General features: G+C 41.7%; 2 protein-coding genes across 3 annotated transcripts; one reads left to right on the forward strand and one right to left on the reverse strand.

Moving 5' to 3' along the window:
• Window positions 1-2870: 2870 nt before the first annotated feature.
• On the reverse strand, window positions 2871-15140 carry LOC133001243 (DENN domain-containing protein 2A-like). Of its 2 annotated transcripts, none has more exons than XM_061070776.1 (20): window positions 15101-15140; window positions 12029-12100; window positions 10015-11118; window positions 9793-9884; window positions 9357-9451; window positions 9066-9275; window positions 8794-8887; window positions 8657-8707; window positions 8327-8544; window positions 7078-7187; window positions 6785-6854; window positions 6236-6313; window positions 5756-5896; window positions 5379-5527; window positions 4565-4742; window positions 4409-4450; window positions 4191-4296; window positions 3822-4091; window positions 3649-3735; window positions 2871-3552 (listed from the first exon to the last, which is right to left on the reverse strand). In XM_061070776.1, the coding sequence occupies exons 2-20, from the start codon at window positions 12085-12087 to the stop codon at window positions 3521-3523; spliced, it is 3186 nt and encodes a 1061-aa protein (XP_060926759.1). In that variant the 5' UTR covers window positions 12088-12100; window positions 15101-15140; the 3' UTR covers window positions 2871-3520. The 2 variants fall into 2 exon arrangements, with proteins under 2 accessions (XP_060926759.1, XP_060926753.1); XM_061070770.1 differs by lacking the exon at window positions 15101-15140 and adding an exon at window positions 13897-14118.
• Window positions 15141-15396: 256 nt separating this feature from the next.
• slc37a3 (solute carrier family 37 member 3) lies at window positions 15397-25008 on the forward strand. The gene is made up of 14 exons (XM_061068606.1): window positions 15397-15459; window positions 17100-17343; window positions 19025-19139; window positions 19715-19807; window positions 19942-20025; window positions 20341-20486; window positions 21032-21128; window positions 21224-21308; window positions 21606-21808; window positions 21898-22039; window positions 22297-22398; window positions 22647-22846; window positions 23344-23409; window positions 23586-25008. Exons 2-14 carry the CDS (start codon window positions 17267-17269, stop codon window positions 23676-23678), a joined length of 1503 nt encoding a protein of 500 aa, XP_060924589.1. The 5' UTR covers window positions 15397-15459; window positions 17100-17266; the 3' UTR covers window positions 23679-25008.
• The last annotated feature ends 357 nt before the right edge of the window (window positions 25009-25365 follow it).

A 25365-nucleotide genomic window follows, 5' to 3' on the forward strand; every position in this document is an offset into this window, starting at 1 on the left:
TCCTACCACTTCACTCCTTCTTCTGTCAAATCCCCTTCTCCTCTCCTCTCCTCAACCGTTTTCTCTCCTCTCACCTCCTCCTGTTATGTTCTCCACATGCTTTGATGGCTCCTCCTCTGAAAAAAAGGGGGGAAATGATTCAGTTCCCTGGCATGCATGGCGGGGCTGCAGCTGGACACTGCACCTGCAGCCGCGAAAAACAAGCTGACGGGTGCATGTTTGGAGCCCTTCACATGTGTGTGTTGCACATGTGCATGCATTTTCGTGTGTGCACGGCCGAGCTTTCCCACTCTTTTCTGCACCCGCCCCGCCTCCTTTCTTTTTTACTCTACTACATTTGTTATTCCCACACTTCTGCTCCCACAGAGGCAGCGTTAGACAAATTAGAATCAGTGTGAGTTGGCGTTAAGATGAGCGGCGGACTCAATCACGGCCTCCGGGGGTTTTCAAGTTCGAGGCACGAGAGAACTCTAAGGGTGTCGTATTTGTGTTGTGACAACAGAAGAAGGCACCCGGAAGTTACAACCATGCTTTTTTAGCACATTCAAATCTGTTTAGGAGTCGATTGCCAAAACGTTTAGTTGAGCCTTGTGAGAGAGAAGGTTTAAAAAAGGAATTATGGAAAATTACATTACACTTTTCATTTTGATTGATGGCGAGTGCTGCGTAGTTGCCGCACCTCCTTGCCTCCATAGATTACGCCATAAATCATATAATTAGCAGAGGCAAGAGCCTGAGAGTTTCAAATGTACGTTTGCATGCCTTGAAATGAGGTCACTTTGTCTTCTGAGAGATTTTATAAGTGAATATGTGGTTGGTTTTAATGGACCATGATGTTTGTATGGTTTTATTTCTGCTGAGAATAACAGACGTCAGCGCCTGTGATCAATGCACATCCGAGTCTTGCAGCAGGTCCTCGCAGGTAGTGAAAACAATGTGATCACTGTGTCTCTTGAAGGTGGAAAATCCAGCCAGATAATAGGGACCTGTGAAAACCACTCTGACGGATGATTAATTTCAACAAACTATTGTTGTTTCTAAGTGGCAGATAAGAGGGCTCTCTCTCCCACAAGTGAAAGTGCATGACTTTTGTGTTTCCAGTGGTGAGAGATATTCCACACGCAGCTTGGCAGTGGAACTACACCAGTGCAGGATGTGAGGCTATGCGAGTGAACGCGTGCTTACTGGAATTAATTGAAACCATAATTACCTCCGCACTAACGAGCCAGTTGTCTTGAGCCGCAGCCAGGTGTTTAGCAGGAAACCGAATGTGACACTTTAGGTTTGGTGTTCACCCGTCTGCACACACACAAAAACTCACTCGTGTTCCAAGAACCTGAGTGAGTTAAGCAAACATTTCGCCAGCCGTCAGAGCTCGTCTCTCACCACATACATTCATCTTCCTGAGACGCCTCCTGTCCAAAAAGAACGACAGTTCCCCCACCTTGGGAGCCAGATAGGAAGCTGCGGTAGGATTTTCCCATTTGTTACTCTGTGACAGCTTCACTGAACATATCTGGTTCACGACAGTGGTTTCCCAACAATTTGGTCTGATGTACATCCCCCCACCCCAAAAAAAAGCCATGATGACCAACAACATCACCCATAACCTTTCAAATGTGCTCATTTCAGTTGAGCTTGATCCAGAGCTTATATATAGATATATAGCAGTGGCCCTTAACTGAATAACAAAATAACATGTAGTCACAGATCCTCGTCTGATCTATCAATCACGAACATTTCCGGTAGATTGAGCACTTGGACGTGCCTTGGTGTGATAAGAACTATACCAAATAACATATTTGAGAAACATTTATTTGGTGTGTCATTTGGTCCATGTCCCATCCACTAACACGGAGGAGGCAGGGTTTATGAACTATACTGTATCATGCCACCAGATGATGATCAAGATGAATTTCTTCACTTTGTGGAAGCTTTTATCAATTGCTTAGCTAATCTAATACTTTGATCACTTTTTCCACACAACTGTTTATCTATCTAAGTAGTTTGAGCTAAATTAGTTTGAAATCATTAACTAAATACACCCAGTCATATCAGGATTATTTATTGTTTTATCTAAATCATCCATAACCTTTAGCTAACTATTAATAATTGATAAAGGTTATCAGATAACTGTCTAAAAAAAAAAATTCTGCTCGATTGCAAACAAGTTTTAGCGTGGCAGCTTGGGGTAGTTGTACTCTTGGGTTAATCATTGTGCAACTGGTGCACATAACATGTGTGTATAAACTCTGTGCGTCGGTGTATTTACGTCAACATCTGTGTCAGCATGTGTGTGTGAATTTGCCACCATCAAGGTGACAGGTTCGGCACCTAGCGATGCCCGGGGGCCATCCTGCTTGCTGAGCAGGCACGGACTGAGAAACACTATTCCCCAGACAATACACGTCTATGCTCTGCTCTGCACCTGTGTTATGTTTTCACGCTGACATAGATGTGCTTTGTTTCCATGACTCAGAGACTAAAATGGTAAGGCCGCCACCAACTCTGAACTTGGGGCCCTTTGTAGTAAAACGACCACATAACTTCAAACACAGCAGCGAATGGTTAGAAACAAGGTTGTTTGCGGATTGCTCACTGTGTAAAACTGGCACACAAACGCTGAGTGAACACAATTTCCTTGGCTTTTTATTTGCCTCTCAGGATTTTCCAGCGTTGTAACCAAACTCATATTGTCAAACTGTTATTGGATACACTGTGTATTTACCCAAATGTGATCTCATGGCTCATAATCTGCAAACTGGAGGACGGTGGGAAAAGAGAAGTTCACAAAAAAGTCATCCAAACTATATAAACCAGCAAAGCAACTAATGAGACGTGGAAAAAACATGACAACGCTTACAAAAAACTCAGAGCTTCAATGAAATTTATTTACTTTAGTGTCAAAGTTTTAGTGGTGTTGTCACTGTTATGACTAAAAGAAAATGAAAAGCATTAAAAAGCAGGTTCGTGTCATTATCATCAAGATCATGTAACTAGAAAAAAATATACTACTGCCCCCTGGTGGATTCAGAAAACAAAATGAACTGTCAAGTCAAGTCAAATTACAGGGTGACTAACATACTGTGTAGCATATAAACTTCAATGCTTGACAAACAATGCCCTGTATAGAAGCACCTGGACTCAATATGATTTATACACAAACTTTTACCCTTTAATAAATCATCTGCAATGTTTTTTTAGATATATTTTACACCATGTTATTTGATTGATTCATGAATGTCTGAGGAGTATCATATAAAAAGGAATCGGCCAGGAAACATAAACAGGAAATATTCCCGTCTGTCTGCAGTCCCATGTTCCTTCCTTGAAATGAAATACAGCAGTATTTTCCTTTGGTAGAAACACAACAGACACTTTCTGTTGAGTCCTAGAGCGAAACCCTCTGTCTCACTAAATATATAAGGAAGATGAAGATGGGATGAAAATGAGGAGGTGCTTATCTGCAGTCCTTTTTTCTTCTTTCAGTGCTTCAGTGCTTTTTGTTGTTAAAGTTGCATTATTTCTTGGAAAGAAATTTCATTTTGTTTCCTGGAACAAAGGGAAAGAATCCAAAGGTTTAAGGTTAGAGAGCTTATGGTCAATTGCACAGAACAAACTCTGTGGATAGCTCAGAGAGATCCTTACCCAAGCCTTTGAGAAACCTGTTCACCCGCCGATGTTCATTCTCTTTGATGGAGTCCAGATACTCCTGCAACCTCACTTCAAACAGTCCTGAGAAAGGAGAAGGAATTATGAGCCTCTGTGTCACCTCACCAGCGTTTGGGTTTGAACGTGACCTTGCCGCTGCACCTCTGTACCTCTCAGAGCCTGCCTGTGGAGCTCCCTCTCCTGGATGAACCAGCCAAACATCTGGGTCTCCATGAAAACCTCCAGGAAGCGACGCACGGTCTTGGAGGAGATCGCTTTACGAAAGCCCTCCCGCTGGAAGGAACAGGGGACCGGGGAGGAGGACGAGGAGGAGTAGCCGTCCTCCCGTTCACCAGTGAGGAAGAGCGGGTAGTGGCCAACTAGCTCCACGAAAAAACGGACAAAGGCCTCAGATACAACCGTGCTGAGCTGTTCAGAGTCTGAAAAGAGGAAGTTGAACCACATATTCATCGGTGTTGCTGCAAAGATGCAAGAAATAAAGGGGTGGTTTGTTGTAGTGATGTCTTGTTATGTCTTACCACCCGGTGCGTCTGCTCTCTCATTGGCGAGATCCCTTCTCCTCTCGAGAACGTTCTCCAGCGCTGATTGAAGCTTGGAGGGCAAGATGGAGTCCTCATCGTCCAACTATAAGGAAAAGGACAAGATGATATTTTATCATTTGAACTTTTTCCACATCCATAATAATCATGCAGAGCCATAAACACCAACCAAACAGGAGTCACTGCATGCAGCCTACCTGTCTGAGGAACCGACTGTTTCCTAGATCCACAACCAGAACCTGTGCACAAGAAATATAAGTCATTGTATTTCAAAAGAAATCAGTCTGTTGATGTGACAAATCTATTTACACCTTCAGATAACTTCAATTTCTAAGAAGCATTTCCTTTCTGACCTCCTCCAGGGGCAGGTCAGCGAGCTGGGGCAGCGAGCTGGACAACAGGCCCACGATGAACGGGGTCGGGGTGCACACGATGTCGAGCATGGCAGAGGGCAGCACGGGGATGTAAGTGTGCTGCCACACGAAGGGGTACAGCAGGGCCACCACAGCATGGCAGCACTGGGAGAGAGTGCTGCAAGGAGGAGATAGAGGAGAAACAGAGGAGGAATATGAGGTTTTATTAGATTATAGACAAATAGCCAGTGGATTTGCATGTTTACACCCACTTCGAAACACTTTTTCCATATACGATTGAAAGCAGAGCTGGGAAAGGAGAAAAGAGAAAGCAACAGATGCAAAAATGACTTCATTCTCGCCACATGAGGGCAGTATGATCCAATGATGCAGATTATTCCCTCAAGGTCCATTACCCACTGAGGGAAGCGAGGAGGGTACATTCTTCTTTCTTTTAACGTCACTGAGACTTTGCATTCCTGTCCTCTGCTCATGTGACCACACTCTCTGGCTCTCACTGGCTTTTCTCCTGCAGCACAAACAAACTGGCCCCAGCACAACAACAGCAACCAGCAGCCTGCAGGCCTCAAAATATCTCTCTGGCATGGTCCCTGAATAAAACTGGGACTGCCTTATATTTATTTAGATATGAGGAGCTATAGACCACCCACACTACCTCTAACTTCATAATGAAACATCATCACTTCTGTCTTCATAATCATGTAAACACTGGGAGACTAATTTTCAGCACAGCATTTTGCTTTATAAGAGATAGGGGACGCATACAGACATTAAGGGGATACATCAGACCGACCTGAGTTTGTCAGCAGTGAAGATGACCCGTCGCTCCAGCAGCAGAGAGCCGAACACTCGCAGGAGCAGCCGCAGACTCAAACAGGAGAAGAGACACTCAAAGTTGACATGCTCTAGGCGGGAGTCAGAGGGTCGACAGAGCTCCATCACCTGGGAAATAGCATTGGATTAAAAAGATATCAGATAAAACATTAACAAAAGTTACTATCTTATTTTAGATTTGAATAATTCAGGGAGGACAGAAGAGTGATAACACGCCCAAGTCTCACCTCTGTCTTTATTAGCGATAAATATTAGCTATAAAGTTACTGTATATTATCGCAGAGAAGACAAATAATAGTTTCCACATAATATCTTGGTGCTCACAGCGTCCCTCACCTCAGTGCCGGAGCCAGGCAGGAACGTTTTGACAGTGATGGTTCTGCCCGGAGCAGGAAACTGGGCCTCCATGATAGCTCTCATGAAGGGCTGCACTAAGGCTGGAGACAGAGCCCTTCGCCTCTCCACCTCATCCAGCACCTACACACACACACAAACACACAGGGTCATTTGGACCCTTTGAGGAGACTTTGCTTTTGGGGACTTTTGATGTGTTGGGAACTTTTTGTGGAGTGATTTCTTTCTGGATCTTGAATGTCACGTTCTCACTCATCACAATAGAATGAATAATGCTCTTAAATGATCATCTCTAAATTTAAGAAGACACATTTACTGGTTGCTGATATTAACTCATTAAGTTAATAGATATTCAAACGTATGTACTTCATTTACCCTTCTTATTTACAACAATATCTTGTAGCATTTACTTAAAACTATCAAATGATTTAATGAAGTAGGGCACCAGTGTGAGAGATTTACCTTGGAGAACAGGTTGAAACAGCCGAGGTGACTGACAATACAATAGACTTCTGGTAGACGTTTGCCTTTTCCACTGGGCTGAGGAGTATAGACAAAATTTAGTTTTGGAAAACCTCAATATCTTTATTCAGTTAGTTGATCATTTCAGTTTCAGGTAAGAAAATGATTTCATAGGTGCAAAGCATATTTTATTCTGCCCCCTTAGGATATACTAATAATCTCATCATTGTGAATATAACCAAATTGGAAAGGCAAGCTTTTCACATGACCGGAAGATTATATACTTCTTTCCTCTTCAGTTTATTTCTGACCCCCCAAATAATTTAAAAAACACAGTCAAATACATCAGAAGATGTATAGAAATACACATATACACTTTCCCAGACTCACACACTTCCTCCCAGACTCTAACATGGACTCTTTCATTTTTTTCCCACAGGCACGTAGACTATTTTGGCACGCTTATTTACTCAGCCGTCACCGTGGTATTTGGCCACTTCCTGTCCAGTACAGCAGTGACACTTATTTATTCTGTTCATTCCTATTTACCAGTAAACGCCGGCAGTATCCGAACCTTCTGGTCCCGTCCTCTCCAGTCAAAACAAAGGAGAACATCTCACTGTGGGGGACGCAGCAAACACACAAATAAACAGGATTCATATTTTGAAAAATACAGTTATTATTTTTGTGCACATTCTAAACTGACTTTTCAATCAAAAACTCACTTTGACAGTCTTGTGCAAGTTTTCGAGAGGTAATTAAAGTTACATTAATGAATGTAGAGCATCTAGTAGAGTATCTAAAACTACACTACGACAATTGGATACATTTTATATTCTCACCTTGGGTAGCTCTCCACCGACTCCCAGTCTTTAGCATCAGGGAAGCAGAACTGAGGAATGATCCTCAGCTGATCCTCTGTCTCCCTCATGAACTTGAAGCTTCGCTCCAACTGAAGCACAACAGAAAACCAAACTGTCATACATTTTTAATAACTTTTATCATCATTTTATATCTCACTAATGTAGAAATGTGAAATTTCAATCTACAACATGTGCAATACTGCTACACTTTGTATATCTAATTGTTTACGTTGTACATATTACTAGTTTTTAAAGTTCCTTGTGTTTATGTTGTATTTTTTACTTATTACCTTTACTGAGTTTGTATTTTACTGTTGGAACTTTGCGGCTCTTTAAGCTAAATCCTCCCACTGGGGGACTAATAAAAAGTCTTAATTTAGATTAATTGTAATTACTTCCGCCCGGTTATGTTTCCACCCCTGTCAGTTTGTTTGTTGGTTTGTTAGTCTTGGTGTTAGCAAGATTATACAAAAACAACATAATGGCTTGCCACGGGACTTTGTGGAAGGATGCAGGATGGGTCAGTGAAGGATCCAAATCAGGGACATTGTGAGTCGTGACGTTTGTTGATGTATTCTCAAAATTTCCCAGATAACAATTCATGGATCTTAGGCAACAGATATGAATGAGTGTGCATAAGTGCAGTTTGATTGAAGTTAAGGAGACTGTTGGCCCTTGGTGGAGGGATACATTTTGCATCTGCATCTCCAAGAAGGTTCCCAGTTGGACTCCAGGTTTGCTCAGCGTCTTTCTAGGTGGAGTTTGCATGCTCTCATTGTGTCTGTGTAGGCTTTCTCCAGGTGCTACGGCTTCCTCCCACAGCCACAAGACTGGGGTTTGGTTAATTGGAGAATTTAAATTGACTTAAATTAAATAAATGGACTAAATTGAATAGCTGTGTGTAAATGGTGGTTTGTCTCTGTGTGTTGAACCTGTGATACACTGGCAACCTGTCCAAGGTGTACCTGGCCTCTAACCCAATGTCAGCTGGGATTGGCTCCATGCAGCTCCCCCCCAGCAACCCTCAAAGGATAAATTGTATAGATATCAGATGGATGGATGGATTGATGGATGAATCTCCTTTTACTTATTCTAGCAATTTAAGCTTAACCAGAACTTGTCAATTGGACTTGAGCTCAGTTATTGGATTTGCCTGTGTATGCAAGACCCTAATATCTATTTAGAGACATTTACTCCACACAAAAACAATGCGTCCTCTGCTCCTGACCTTAGGGGGGAACTGCTGCGTGACCTCCGGCAGATAGTGGACACCGGCCTTCGCCTTCTGCAGCGACACAACCAGGAAATACTCAAAGAGCTTCCGCTGGTGGAGCTCCTTGTCCAGAGAGCTGCTCCGGCTGCTGGTGCCATTGTAGTGGACCTGGGTCTGGCTCGGCCGGCTCAGTATGGACTGAACGGACACAAGGCGCTGGCGCTGGCGGTGAGCTGGACGAGAGGAGGAAAGATGACAGTGTAGTTAAATATGTCAAACTAAAATAATTAAAGAAAAAGATGAAAGTGGTGTTTGAGGTCAGACAGCTGTGGCAATGGACACTACCTTTAGCTCGTTCTTCAACTTCACTCTCAGAGTCACTGTTTTCATCTGTTACTGTAAAGACAAGTCAAATTATTTAAAGGAAAAAATCCACATTAATACATTACAATCTCAAGTTAGGAAGCATTTAACGACATCACCTCTTCCTGAGGCCGTCTCAGCATAGTGGTAGATCCTTCTCAGATGTTTCTTTCCGATTCGAGCTTCAAAGATGCTGTTGATCCTCAGAACAAGCTGTAGGGAAAAAAAACTCAGACTCAGTGAAAGGATTTGGCAGCTCTGGCACCTGTAAAGTAAAAAAATGATCTGTGATCTGAGATATTGTGAAAAAGGGTCAGTTTGATCAAAAACAAATAATTTCTTCATGTCTGTGATCTAGGCGTGCTGGCCTTACACTGGAACACATACAGACCGTTGGTATCCTGTGGCAGGTGCGGCTGTATGGATCGCCCGGCAGCCACGAGGTGGGTTCTGGACCCGTGGGGGTGGAGGGAGGGCTGAGCCGGGGTGGAGATGAAATGCCGCCACTTCTGGCACCTTGTGTCTGCTGGTGGCCCCGCCGCAGTTCCAGCAGCTTAAAGCTCCTGCCCGAGTTCTGCCTGAAGAAGCCCGGCCGTGACGTCTGCGAATGAAACAACGAGTTTTTAATCTTTTAAATGTTATAAAGTGTTGAAGTGTTGTCTGTAGCTTTTACTGCAGGGACCTTGGTTGTATCAGCACCAGGGGAGGAGGGCAAAGACTGCTGGGAGCACTGACTCTCCAACTCTATGTCCTCGTATGGGTTCTCCTTGGGCGAATCTGTGGAGAGAGCAGAAGTGAAATGTGTAATTCATGCTTTTAACTTTTGTCCAAATATTTCCTCCACAAAGTAGGTTAAGGTTTATTGCTGTTCGTCTGACTGTTGGCAGGATTACGCAGCAACTACCCAACCAGTTCTAGTTACCTTCACCAAAGAGAATATGTGTGGGAATACCTCCGATTACTTAACCATTTAAGTAATTAAATAAAAACAGTACCTTTGCAAAGTTCCCATATTTTTTAGCTACTTCCTCGCTGACATACCTTCTTCATACCTTCATATTTTGCTTGGCACAGATTCTAAAAAAGGAAATCGGTGGAGGATAAGTGATGTGTCTGACCCTGGATGTCTTCGTAGTGATGATCCTGAGATAGTGTACGAGGGAAGAGCGGCCCAGTCGACCCTGCAAGGTCTTCAAACTCAAAGGATTTCCTGTCGCAGTGAACAGAATGTACAAAACATTATATGATGACTCCAGGATGATGAACATCATTATATTATACATTACTTTAGCTCTGGTCAGGACATCCGCAAAGAATTGACTTTTCTGACCCGTCTCTACCTGTTGACGTTGTCTTTGACTCTCTCACCCCTGGGTCTCCCGGGGACACCAGAGGGAAGTTTTGAAAAGGATCTTGTGGAGATGGAGGGCAGCGGAGGGAGGTTCCTTAGCCCACTGCCTTGCCTCTGACTCTTCCCCATGGGGATGGCAGCTGGATGCTGGAAGGTCCGTCTGGGTTTGGGGACGGGGTTAGTAGGGAGCTCTCCTGGTTCTGTGTACACATTCTCCTGGGGCTGCTTCCCCTTTCCACTCTGACTCACAGCTTCAGATTCCTTCTTTCTCACCTCCACCTCTTTGTCCTTACTCGGCGGGCTGAAGTAGTTTCCAAGCTCCGGAGGTGTTTTCCCGTGGTGGTCCCCTAGAGCCTCCAGCTTTTTAAAAAGAGTGAACACCGCTCTCTTCTCTTGGCTGGTTTGTTCTGCCGCTCTCTTGTCACTGCTCTTCCTTAATGTTCCCGCCTGCTGCATCACCACCGTAGGCGAACACGGCCTTGAATCTGCAAGCTTTTCTACGTTCTCTTTCTCGCGAACTTGGTTTCTGTTTTGAACCACTCTTTTACAGTCCGCCTCTCGTTGGGTTTCATAGGGATTTCTGATATTGAGTGTCCCTCTCAGCTGTTTTCCAGTTTCAACGGGTGAACAAGGCCTTGAATCCCCCAGTTTTTCTACAGTCTCTTCCCCAAGATTTTCCTTCCCCATCTGAGCCACTCTCCTGTAACTGCCTCCACTCTGCTCATCAGTAGTCTTATTTTGGCTTTTTGTCTGGGATTCTGTCCCTTTCAAGGTAGTGCACTGGCCCGAAGAATCTGAGGTAATGGGTGAGTGAGTGGGTTCCTTACCCTCCCACAGAGAAATCTTGTCCTTTATCTTGCCTCCATTGGATCTGGGGAGCTTGTTGCCTAGCAGGAGAGTGTTCTCAGTGCCATGAGCATCAAAGTGTGGCCTCCTGTGAGCCATCATGGGTGATTCTTCCCTCTGGTTGATCAGGTTGTCCAATGTCGTGAAGGGAAGTTTCGGCGGAACCTCTCTTCTTTGCCCAGATCCCTTGTTTTCAACTGAAGCAATATGGAAACCCCCTCTACCACTGAGGTCGCCCTTCTTTAGCCTAAACGCACAGAGAAAAAACACTTAGACTGAGCTCTACTAAGTTATAAATTAACATCAACGTTTTATTTTCAAGAACATTGTCAAATTACACTAGTAATGCAGAGAGGTGAGCAAGTTAATAGCCAGCCAGGATTACATGCTCAGTTAAATAAACAGTATAGATTATCATATATATATACTAGATAATAATAAAATAAATGGATAAAGCTAAAACTACAAGATAAACAAACAACTGTATTTTACTTTTAGGTTAAAATAATGAATCAATAGTTGAAATAGCTAAAATTAAAGGATAACCATTGTAGGTCATTAGCTAAAAGTAATACATAAACAACTTTAACCAAAGGTAATGGCTGAAAAAGCTCCAGCTTCTGACACAGTATGACATAGTATGAATACGAGCTTATTTTAAATTGATATGCACTTTTGTATACGAACAGATATTAAATAGCTTCTGTGCTGTGGGGATACACCAGAATTAAAAACTTCAAAATAATTCCTCAGTAAACCACATGTGTGCTAACATACGGCTGCGCAGCCGGCTGCTTCGAGAGTATCCTTAACTTCCCAGTACGGTCACTGTTGCTGCCACTTCGGGGACATTCTGTCTTTTTCTGGCGACAGTGGGAAAATTCCTCCTGAGAGTAAATGCCAGAGGACAAGCCTATGACCGAGCATCTTCTTCTCATCAGCCTCGCTAAATAAACACATACTTGGCCCAGGGCCCATTTCATCAAACTGTTATGTTTTAATAAATAAACTGGAGGAAATGGGAAGCCCTGAGTTGAGAGACCTTTCCTGACTTTTCATTAATGGACGTGAGGAGTAAAGGGCAACATAAACCCTGTGTCTTATATCTCAGGCTCAGGAGGGGGGTTGTGAGGTATAACGACTGCCCTGATACAAACCTGTTGACAGTGGAGTAGATGCAGTCTTGCTTTGTTCTCATTCTCTCAGAAGCCTCCATGATGACTGAGCACCTGAAAGAGAGGAACGACAGAAGCATCTTCAGTCACCAACGTCACTCATTTCTCAGTTTTGTTTCGCGAGGCATTCGGAGTTTGGATGTGATTATTGACATCCTGTCTGGCTTGGCTCCAGTTTATAATTACTGTCAGGCTTTTCCCAATGAAACTAAAAATCCTTGGACTATATAAAATTGGATTTGGGATTAATTTGACTTAAAATTAAAAAGGAAATCCTCATCAAATTAACACACTCATAGATATCAGTCCACTAAATGCATGTACTGTATTTCTGATTATTATTTTTATCAAGACCTATCACGCAAGGTTAAAGAAAGAGGAAATCCTTTCAGTGTTTTTTGCATAATCCTGCTGGTAAACCAACACACCAACAAATCGCCAAACCCAACTTATAACAAGGCAACTCACCAATCAACCTTCCAACCAACCAACCCACCAGACCTACTACCAACAAATCTACTAACTTTTTCCTTAAGGAGTGACAGAGTCATGTCTGGTTTTGAAATATCACAAGGATCATTTTTAAACTGCAGTTTACAGTATCTATACCACCACATGTCTACATTATAGATCAATATGAGATTAGGGTCCATGGTGAGACTACCACCATTCTATCTCATCTGGTAATGTTCAGTGTTCAGGGGCCAGCTGGGTAGACTCAAGGGAAAAACATGACAGCATCTCCTGTGAGCAGTTAATCACACAAACCAACATTTCAACAGTCATTAGGTAAACTGTTAGTGATTGTGACCATCGTCTTCCTGCTTTCTTTTCTTCAGTGTATTCTGCTGCCTCCTCTACACAGGCTGACCAACGACCTTTGACCCTCACAGCAGCAGAAATGCTCTGTTCTCCTCATCCCGACTCTCATATTTTCACGTTGCCAAGGCAAATGTTTCAAAGTTCAGTGGCCTCTAAGATAGCGCTTGGTTTTTTCCCAGATCTGGAACTTGTGTCATCATTTGTTTAGCTGACATGTTTTCCAAGGAAATGTGCAGGCAGCCTTTACAGCAGGATCGCTGATTAGCTGGGAAACAAGGCATTCAGATACTTAAGTGATGGGGACTGGATCCTGAGCTGTGGAATTAGTAAATCATGCAAACATTTTATTTTTAGTTGAAAAGTGACAGAGGAAAAATCATCTCAGCCAAAATACAGAATTGATTGATTCTTCTTTTTCGTGCGTGCGCACTGAAATGGTTAAAGATTAATATATGAACATGAAACAAGAGAGAGTTTCTTACATCTAAAAGTATGGATCAACTTAAGCTATAGCACTTTTTTCATTAACTAAGTAACAGTCACTCTGTGTTTGCTACAAGCGCATCTAGCCTGTGACCTGCAGGCATCACCCGTTTTATTGCCTAGAGAAACAGAACACAACAGAAAGTGAGAAAAACAAGGATCAAGGGAGCGGCGTTGTGATCCATTATGTTCCTGGAGTATCTGAAAAACAACATGTTTCTGTAGACGTCTGAAAATTTGTGATACAGACACAGACATTACGCCACATCCATCATGCCTAATGGATGAGCATGTATGTTGTGGATCCTTCCTCTCTCCACACTTTGGCCTTTCCATCCCTTTAACCGTAAGGTCTCATGAGTACATAAAACAATCTGATCTTCAGATTTAAAATAAATCACATGACTTTGTGTTTCTTTTTACTCTGCACAAAACCAGTTTGAGTACAAAACAAATCGATGAATAAACGAGACAGCAGCCTTGTATTGAACACCCTTTCTCATCACATGATCTACATTACATACAACAAATATTGTGTCTCTTACCTCATTCTGTCGTAAAGGTTCCATGTGTTCATTCGTGACATGGCAGCATTTTGCCAAAGATGCTGCTGTTACAGTATCCATTGGAATAAGCTCCAGTGTCAGTTGTGTGTGTCCAGAATAAACAATCTACAATAAATCCTCTTATTTAATTGTATCCTTCAGTTGTCAGATAAATAGAGACAGGAGTCTCAAATCAAGCAGCTGTACATCCACTCGTCTCCAGTCTTTGACTTTCATTCACTCTCTCGCCTCCACACAGCTTGAATATGACTACCCCCTTCCTTCCTTCCCTCCCCCTCTCTCCCCCTCTCTCTGTCTCTCTCTGTCTCTCTCTCTCTCTCTCTCTCTCTCTCTTTCTCTCTTTAAGTCTCTGACACTGACATTATTATGAACTTGCTACATAGACTGAATGTTTGACACTTAATACTGACTGAGACCACTTCAAATCCATAATCTTTCATATATAGTGACATACAGGACACACGTCATCATGAATGATCATTATGAATGATGATCAACATTTCTGTTCCAGGGAATCTGAAGTTCGCGGGAACTCACGTCACAGCTGCTGCGGAGCTACAGTTGGTCATGCAGCTGCTCTACCGAACTCAATAAAAAGCTTCCAGTGAAATTTGGAAACTGCAATTTAATAAGAAATGTCAAGAGGGATCTAAAATATTCATGTGTTTTCTGCTTCAACACAGATGACATAAGAGGTAACTATTACACAATACATTCAAATTTCCAGATCATTGATTTTAAAATCAGTAGAAACAAAAAGCCTATATGACATACAGTACTTTGTTTGACTTCAGGTGAGATTTTTTTTTTTTTATTAAAGTTTTTATGTATTTATTGTCACAAGAATATCCAATATAAACTGCATTGTAAATGTTTATATTTAATCTATTTTGTATTGCATATGTACATTTTTGATTTATATACATATATATTAGTACATATTTTTCCCGATATTTATTTTTCTATACTAACTAACTTTCACCTGCTTTCATTGATGGTATATTTGGTATTCTATCCTTTACAGTCTTTGATTTTAAATGACATAGAATCATATGCTTCTTCTGCTCTTAAACGTATTACTTTTATCTTTTGAATGATGCACAATCACCCCGTATATATATAGTTTTTACACACTTATAGATACTACTTACAAACGGACAATACATTATTAAAACAGGCTTACCAGTATTCAAGCAGGCAGTGCTGGGTCCCTGTTGCAGTGTCAGGCATTGAACTTGGACTCTTTAATAGACTGATTTTTGGCGGTTACACATGTTAAACTCTGTTGGAATCTGCCTGCAGCCAATGACAAGTTGGGTCCACGACACAAGTCAGTGACAGGTGAGAGCTCAGCAGCTGTTTCTCCCTCAGCCCACCCCTGTGTTTACACGTGTAACTCCACCCCAGGCCTGCTGGTGGCAGCAGTGCGCCGCAGTGCTCTGCAGCAGTGCCGGGGACATCCGTGACACTAGAGTCCACAGTAAACACAGGGAGCAGCTGCACGGAGGAACCAGCTACTGAGGGACAAGCCGAGCTGAACACGTAAGAAACCACGTTGTTTTGCTTGATTCAATCACAGGAGTCTAAAGTTGTAACTGTCGCCTGTCTGTCCGCGGAGTGATACTCTGTGCTTTCGCTTTGATAAACCCGGAACTAACAAAAACGGTCCCCACATATCGTGATGAGCCTTGTCACTCAGTCAGGAAGAGATGGGGTGTGGGGGGGTTGGTACCGAAACCGGCCGATTGTCCCTTTAAGCATGTGATGTGGCTATTGTGTGGAGAAATAAAAACATGGCGCTCACATCTACGTCACTGCAACAAAACAACACCTCCTCAAGCTGAACAGTGTCGATTAAACGAGGGACACGAACCAGATCTCATGTGTTGTGTAATGTGCAGGAAATTGATATCGTCCTTTGAACAGCACGTCCTGCTCCCATCTTCGCTTTCAGTGTAAACTGGTGCCCACAGTGATCCCAGTTTATGCATCTGCATGTTTGTAACTTGCCACCAAACACATGCTAAATGCAAATAAATGTTCTGATTGTTATTAGTGGGTGTGTTACTTAGAGGTTGCTGCTGAAGGAATGGATGGATGAGATGAAGCGTTAAAATCCACCTGTGACTGTGATTATGTATGGGACTGTAGATGAAGCCCAGTTTCAATGCAAATCCTTCTGCAAGAAGTATTATTGCATTAACAACAGCATATATCCCTGATTGGAAACTTGTTAAAAAAGGGAATCAGCTACTTTCAGATTTGTCCCTTTTGTCCTAGTAGATGATCAAACACAGAATAATATACGGTTCACGTTGTTTGGCATTGAGCAGCCTTTTTATGGGTTATGTCGCAGAAAGGATTTATCAAGGTAATAGAAATGAGGCCAGAGACGTTATCCTCAGTGTGTCTTTGGCTCCTGGCCATTCTAAACAAAGCCAGTCCCAGTATATAGACACAGTGTCCACAGTGGTTTATTTTAAGAAGCAGCCACACCCTGTCAGGTGTACAAGTAATTGCCTGTTCTATGCCAGTGAATCCATCTATTTCTCATTTGTGTCATGGCTTGTACCAAAAAGGTTCATGCTACTGAAAGTGAAGGCGATCCACGTGAAATACATTTTCTTGGATAATGTGGTACACAAGCCAGTTTTTCTGGTATAATGTATATCCTTTAAACGCTGCAAGGTTTATTCAACTTGAGGAAAAGAAAGGAAGTGGATAGAGGATCAGGTTATTCACAACTTCCAGATACACACAGTGTAACTATTTGTTCAGAAGACGAGTTGATGCATCTTGACTTCCTGGTTACTTGAGTCCTGGGTAAACTCAGCAGCTGAAGCCGAACGCGTTGGTGGGGAGGAGGAATCAGAGGCTGTAGACGTCACACTAGGGCCATTGATACCTGAGGCAGGTCGTGCGCAACTCAGTGTTCAGTCAAGACAAGTCTATTAATGTTCGCCTTTTACATCTTAGGGCATGGAGGTTCTTAAATGTAAATGCAGGTAAATGTAAAATGAATATGTGGTCATTGCAAGTTTTTGTGAACTATTTATACAAATGGAAATTGCACGAAACAGCTGGGATTTTTGATGGAATACTGAAAGTTGTCCATTGATGTTGAATAGAGTTCTCAATGATAAACAGATAACTGACTTAACCCTGGTTTCCTCCCTCTGCAGGCACAGCTTTGTTGTTGTTCTAGTGATGTCCTTGTCCCAGCTGGCCTAGTGGGACTGTAGCTGCCCCTTCCCCTTATCCTGTCGCTGTTCCCCCCTGAAGACCTCCACCAACTCCACCTCCTTTCTCGTCCTCCACCTCCTCTTCCTCCCTCCAGCCGCCCCCTGTGATGCCTCCCTTGTGCTGTGGCTACCTGTCACAGTACACCAATCATCACCTGGTTGCCTTCCTCCTCACCTTCTTTAGGTAATCCCGACCCATCCTGTGTCCTGGTTGTAAGATTTTGCTGAAGTTGAAGCTGTTGAACTGTTTTTACCAGTGGTGATATGAGTCATGTCCTCGGGGTAACGGGAATCCCAGTGAGGACATGGTTGTTGAGCTCATCAGTGACCAGTGGGACGTCATTGTTTGCGTGGCAAATTGTGAGGCATGTAAAGCAGAAAAACCCCAGAAACACAAAAGCAGCGAGAAATAAACTTCACTGTCATGGGAAAAAATTACAGAAATATGTTTTATTGCATGAAGAAAAGCTATGTAACTTATGATCTTTGCAAAAATGGCTCATCATGAACACAGTGAGCAGGATTCATTGCTGCACTTTATCTATCTTGACTGGGAGAACATTTTCACCATGGCATCATGAAATGGAAATTTAGCCATTTGTTATTTTGTTGGCATTTTCGTTTCTTGTTCGCCTCGCAGCCCACCGTGGAGCTGGACTTTTTGGTCAATGTGTTTGCATCTAGTTTTTTAGATTACTTTTAATTTGCTTGCCGCTTTATTAACTATTCACAGGAAAGAATCATTGGAGATTTTCAACAGAGATTTGCAGGAGTTTTAAAACGTAAATTTTTAAACTTCTTGTCAATACGCTGCTGAGCTGTTACGAGAGTGGAGATACATGCAACATGGAAAGGAACATTTGAATGCACTGTAGCTAGCGCAGAAACACTGGATGTGAGCTGTCAATTTAGGTGAAAGGTCTTTGGGGGTGCAAGGTTAACTCGAATCAGACATTCTCAACATAGTATTAAGGGTGTATATTGATTTCTAACATTCCGTATGGCTGCAGTTAACAGGCTGAATGTTAGAAAGTATGACATTTATTATTTTGTGGTTGTGAGAAGTTCTTTTTATAAGAAAAGAACATTAAAAATACTTGAAATATTGTAAGAAAATACAGATACACATTTTCTTAAGTGAAGATTATCTGGTTGGACAAAACCTTTTATCAAACCCTGCATGTTGTTTTGAAAAGGAGAACGTGCAGAGATGTGGAACAGAGCAGAGCATGTATCATGTTTATGACCGTCTGGTAAACTTCAAACTTGTGCTTCTTTATTATGCCCCACTCGTATATATATATTTATACTGTAGTTAATCATTAATCACTGGTTGTGATCTCATACGTCTGTGGCCAAGTCACCATAGTCATGACTCACCTTATCAGGAACAGTGCAACGTACCGTCTAGAAGTTTGGAGCAAACAGTGAACTCACCAGAGACGCTTTGTTTGCATTGTGTTTTTTCCCCCATTTCCCACTTCTTATATAATGTTGGACAACAATTCAGTGTTCCCGGTTATAGAATCAAAGTGCTGCAACTTTGGAATTTAAATGTCTCCAAATTAAACTACTGAATATTATTTATATAACCTTGTCCGAAGACATCTATCAATAATTTTTGAAGGACTATTGGTAGTGGTAGTAGTATATTGTGGTATTACTGTGTAAAACATCAGCCATTTTTCTCAACCATTATCACTTAATAACTCAACACTTGATTAATGTACAGGAATAATTAAATCTCTGCTTTCCCTTCCTGAAATGTGACATTTGACCTCCTGCTACAGGGATACATTTAGTTAAATCTATCAAATAGATTTAGCTTTTTAGTTTCTGACTAACATGCATTTATGTCTCTGCAGCTATGTGTTGCTGCATGCATCACGGAAGACATTCAGCAATGTGAAAGTGAGCATCTCTGCCCAGTGGACACCGTCCATCCAGAATGTCAATGGGTCAACTTTCTCCCCTGGCGAGGTACAGAGCACCGAACAGAGCAGCTTGCAGTTCAACATAGAACAATATTTCACCAACACATAGTTTAGATGCTGACCTGGTTCGATGAAAACAAGATGAAAAGCTGTGTAGCGACGTCTTTGAAAAACTCCCACTAAGATGCTAAGCAGGCTCTTTACTGTGATGCATTCAAAGTGATCCAGGGGTCAAAATACGTTTTGTGGCGACGAAATACAAACTTAAAACAAGATGTTACGGTGAACAGTAACTATCAGAGCTCTAATCCTGTCTTAATAATTATCTGCAGCCTAAATAAAATATTCCCACCACAGGTTAAATATTTATTTTGGCTCATATAAGATGATCAGCTTGAATTATCCTGTGAGAAGGACCTTAGTGTTTTTGGCAAACATTGCCACTGAGACCGGTTACCAAGATTGAGATATTTATTTTACCTGGTATTCAGTTCATTATTAATTTTGCAGTAAAAGCTTTTCACTTTCACCATTGTGACACTGTTGACAGTCCTATTTAAATCGTGACCTCTATTGGTCACTTGATATAATGCATATAACTCACTGTATTTTCTGTCCCAGACATGGGAGGACAATCGTCTGTTTGCAGATGAAAAGCAGGCCACTCTCTTCCTGGGAGCCCTGGACTCCATCTTTCTCTTTTCATACGCCGTGGTGAGTGTGGAACATTGTATTGTGACAGTGAAATAGATAACGTCAAGGAACATTCCTGTGACATGATTAAACAATCCTGACCTGTAGTCGTCTTTTTTCTTTAAATTGTGTATTTTTCCTTCCTGTCCACACAGGGTCTGTATTTGAGCGGTGTGATTGGAGACAGAGTAAACCTTCGCTATGTGCTCTGCTTCGGCCTGTGTGGCTCTGCTGCAGTGGTAAGTACACACACAAAAGGTTTTATTATGTGTTATATTATCCTGTCACACTGTTAAAAAAAGAAAAAAGCCTCAAACTGATGATATGCATCTTAAAACTAGTCTTAGTCTAAATAAATAGGGTCTTGTAAAGTAAACAAATGTGGAAATGGTGATTTTCTTTTCCCAAAAAGATTATGCACATTAAGAAGTGATAGTCTCTATAATTCATCTTCCTGTGAGTGAAATATTGATTTTAGAACAGAAGTCAGTCTGATGAAGATTTAACCCTCTGTGTTTGTTTTATTATAACTCTGTTTGTTCCTGTGTTTGCAGGGGTTTGTGTTCGGCACTCTGACAGAATGGCTCCACATCTACAACATCTACCTGTACTGTGGCCTGTGGATCCTGAACGGGCTGCTGCAGTCGGCCGTCTGGCCGTGTGTGGTGGCCGTCATGGGCAACTGGTTCGGCAAGACGGGGTGCGTGACATTTCTCTGTTTGGAAAACCGATTACCGGCATCTGTCCAGCGAGAGATATTTACCAAAGAGCTTTATGACACACACCCGCACTCAGACACCCACACTTGCACAAAGACGTCCATTTATTGGTGCTGCTGCCAAAACACAGACGCCATTTAGGCTCAGTTTTCCGTAGTCAAAGAACCTGCAAACATAATATGCTGAATACAGAAATAGTAGGAAGTCACTGAGCTATTTTTGATTTAGCATTGCACCCTTGTTACCTCGTCTTGTGTTTATTGAAGTTTTTTTTCAGATTTTTAGTAGTTTCTTATTTTTACATATTGTATTTTTACATTTTTAAATCTTTATAAGGGACATATAGGGACAATTAGATATTTTTAACTTTTCCCAATTTCTTAAAGTAAAGTTCTCGAATCTTGAAGTTTAATTTTATAAAATATAGTACATTTTGTATTTTAAGTGCTTTTCAAGAGATGGTATCTAAATGGTTTTATAATATTCATAACTTTAAATAATTGAACCTCATGGTCTTGTTCTCCAGGCGAGGCTTTGTGTTTGGTCTGTGGAGTGCTTGTGCCTCTGTAGGCAACATCCTGGGGGCTTTCTTAGCTTCTAGTGTGCTCAAGTATGGATACGAGGTAATACATGCACACACACATAAACACTTTACTGTGACTTTTTAGCATCATATTCTGAGCAGCTAACATGATGTGGTGTGTGTGGCTGTGTGCAGTACGCCTTCCTGGTGACGTCAGTGGTGCAGTTTGCTGGCGGTGTGGTTGTGTTCTTCGGCCTTCTGACCTCCCCAAAAGAAGTCGGTAAGAACTGCAAGCAATGTGTTAGTAAATGTGTGTATAGACGCATCTCAACATTATCTAAATGTGGCTTATTATTCCACATTTTCACAAATTTCTTTTGGAAAATGTCGGAAAGTAGCGTCAGTTTACTTTTAATTGAAGTTTTTCCCACTGAATCCAGTTTAAATTTGTGTCACAGTTACACTGGAAAAACTGCACCTTCTAATATAGAAAGATCTGTGTTTATCATAACCTCAAGTCTTTACTGAGTTTAGCCACTCTCCACAGCTTGACTATGTGTTTCTGTGTGTGTGTCAGGTTTATGTATGGAATCCGAGACTGGCCTCAGCCCGGTGGAGACGGACACTGACAGCCACAAGCCTCTGATGAGCGATGAGGAGGATGAGGTGGAGATCTATGGCGCACGACACCAGCCGGCTCAGCAGCTGGATGAGCCCCAAGAAGAGTCCCTTCAACCTGTTGGCTTCTTCCAGGCCTTCTGTCTACCGGGAGTTTTACCTGTAAGCCTGACAAGTCAAGACTTATTGATTTACAAGAAACTATCCACAAGTTTGACTCCATGTTGACTCTGTTTCTGTTTGAACTGCAGTATTCGTTGTCTTATGCGTGTCTGAAGCTGGTCAACTACTCCTTCTTCTTCTGGCTCCCTTTCTACCTGAGCAGCAATTACGGCTGGAAGGAGGCCGAGGCCGACCGCTTGTCTGTGTGGTACGATGTCGGAGGAATCATCGGTAAGTGGCAGACAGCCAATTCTAGTTATCATCCTTTCCTTGAATACTTTGAACATATACCATTTAATTTTTGGTTTTAAAGAACAAAAACTGAATTCATGTATTTAATAGATTTGAGGGCAGAGCTTTTCTGTTTTGAGCTTTAAAGCAGAAAGGCTCACATATAAGCTGGAAATATGAGCCAAAATGAACAGAGGATTAATAGATGGAAAAAGACAATTAATCTGCAGCGATATCTCCTTGTCTCTGTGTGTCAGGAGGAACAGTTCAGGGTCTGATCTCTGACTGCATGGGTAAGAGAGCCCCGGTGTTGGCGTTGAGCCTGGCAGTGGCAATGGGAGCCCTGGTGGGATACAGCAGTGAGTACGCACATATTTAATATGTAAATCATACGCACTCTTTGGAGACACAGGGTATGACTGATCAAAATTTAAAAAACAGCATGGAAATTAATCCTTACTGCAACTTTTTTTATGCCTTTTTTTCATAATTCAACACATGCACAAGTTCAACACATTATACTTTTCATGAGATCTGCACTCAAGGCTTAAGCATATATAATATATCCTGGTTCCCAGTTTACAATTCCGACTCTCTCTCCTCTCAGGTTCACCTAACGACCAGGTGATAAACGCAGCGCTGTTGGCCCTAACCGGCTTCTTCATCGGCGGCCCATCCAACATCATCAGCTCGGCCATTTCTGCTGACCTGGGGAGACAGGAGGCTCTGAGGGGCAGTCAGCAGGCTCTGGCTACTGTTACTGGTATAGTGGATGGAACTGGAAGTATGGGAGCTGCAGGGGGACAGGTAATCACAAATACAGGATGTACCACAAGGACACTTCAGATGATTTTACTTAAGAATCCTAAGTGTCTTTTAAACTTGTTATTTAAAAAATTTTAAGCCTCCGCACCAGCCGGTGGCCGGAGGTGTTATGTATTAGCATTGTTCGTCCGTACATTCATCCTATTCCTGTGAACGCAATATAAAGTGCAAGATAAATTAAGTTAATTAAAATTCATTACAGTGAGAAAATCTAAGCATTGGATGTAAAAAGTGTGTTACAACTCTCTTCTGAAAAGCATTGGCCATTGCCAATTCAGTGTAAGTAAATATTTTTAACTTTTTGATTAGTAATCACTGACCAAATAGTGTTAAAGACGTTTCTGGTGGCTTTACTGAATTAATATCAACTCTGAGAAATATGCAACAATTTTAGCTTTGCTTTCAGATACACAGCTCTGGTTTCAATCATAGTCTTATCCACATAACGATGTTCAGTCTGTATCTCCTTCACCTTCTAGTACCTGGTGTCCCTGATCGAGAGCAAGCTGGGCTGGATGTATGTGTTCTACTTCTTCGTCGTCATGGTAAGATGATCTCCTAAAATTTAAACAGGCTTCATCCACAAAGGACATTTTGACAGTTGGCTGAAACAGGCGCAGTTTGTAGTTGTTGGCAGACACAACTATCTAATGAACGATGGCTGAATTCCATTCTGCTGCTTCAGAACCCATTTGTGACGTCTTTTGTTTCTACGTTCCAGACAGGGGGCAGCATTGTGTTCATCACTCCCTTGCTCCTCAACGAACTGAAAGCCATGTGGAGGGACAGACGAGTGCTGCAACACCAGCTGTGAAAACCTCAGTGTCTTCAATCCGTAGCGTTTAGACCATTGACGCCGACGGCCTGCTCAGAAACGGTTCTGTTTAGGTGAGTTGTGGGATGTGAAAAGATTTGGTGGATTAAGTTTCTCACAGTGGTGAACGTTTCTGAGACTCACACCCACAACCACCAGCACACCGTGTATGTGTGTGCACGTGTGTGTGTTTGTGCACATGTGTGTGCGTGAGCAGGCCGAGCGTCTTTGAGCACAACACTTGGTTTTTTCCACTCTGTAGAAAACAAAAATGTAAATGTACAAAGTGTCCAGCTGAGCCAAGCTTTAAAAGGGAACTGACTGTCTGTGGCTCCAGGCCTTGCCGAGCCGTCACAGAATGTACTTGTTTATATATTTAATGGTTGAAATGGATTTCAATATTTATAATGTACATGCGATGAAGTCATTTGAATTTTAAACCACAAGTTCTTAATTTAAAAAACGAGACCCTTCAAGACAAGTTTAGGGTCGGTACCGCTTAAAGAATGTGAATAATATTTGTAATGTAGACATTTATTGTCAGATTTTGTAGATATGTATGATATTTAGTTTTTAGTTGAAATAATGAACATTGCACTCTCAAGATTCTCACGGAGACGAGATGGAGTCTTAAAGGTTTTAGTGAACCACTTTTATCTGGGTTTTTAGAAAGTTTCACCACAGATATTTGATTTTTCCTGTGTACAGTTTTGTTTTATTGGGGTAAATAAGGATACTGTCAAGATTTGTCACTAAGGGGACTGGCTCTCTTTAAAATGTCACTTGTTTCAGTTACTATTTTGATGTATCATAATAAATCATTTTAAACTCGCTGGTCAATATTTCTCACACACACAATAACAGACACACACTCTGCTCTGCACTCAATCTACCATTGTTTTCTTCTGATTTTTTAACAGAAGCTTTTTGACAATTTACATGTGGATGTTTATCTTCATTACTTGGATACTTCTTACTCACAAGAAGGATGATTCCTTTATTTAAATCAGTAAAAGAGACCAACATTTTCCAACCACTATGGTCATTAGACACAACAGGTAGTTGGCACATATGCGTGCAGATAGATGGATCATCATCTCGACTGTTGACAAGAGGATGTAATATAATCAGATACAAGTTCCTGATGCCAAACCTTCTAAATGCTCTTAATGCAAAGGAGCATAAAATAAGACTCAAACCTCTAGTGTCTCTGAACTTGAACTTCAAATGTCATAGAATGTACCTTTAAATGTGTCTGTGGTGTATGTTTTTGTTTTACTTTTCAAGTTTAAACCGATGCAACGGTTGTAAATAAACGCAAATAACATTTTGCAATTCATGAACATTTCTTTTAGTTTGAATACAATCTTGAATTATATCTAAGATGCATTAATATTATTACTGCATGCAACAGTATGACAGCAACTTAGTTGCTGACATGTGCAATGTTACATCTAACCACCAGGAGGTGCTATAGATTCAGAAAGAAACCTTCCCTTTCAGCCCCTTTTCTCTGTTACTTAAAGATTATATCAAGCGAGCATGACATGTCTCTCTATATATACCGTGAAACAAAACTCGACACCAGTATTCTTAAGGTTTATCATTCATTAACATTTAATTATTCTCAGCACACTATGTGATCAACATTGTAAAAAAGGCAACAGTGCACCAACAACTCAACAGT

This window comes from Limanda limanda, chromosome 1 (assembly GCF_963576545.1).
Source record: "Limanda limanda chromosome 1, fLimLim1.1, whole genome shotgun sequence".
NCBI lineage: Eukaryota > Metazoa > Chordata > Actinopteri > Pleuronectiformes > Pleuronectidae > Limanda > Limanda limanda.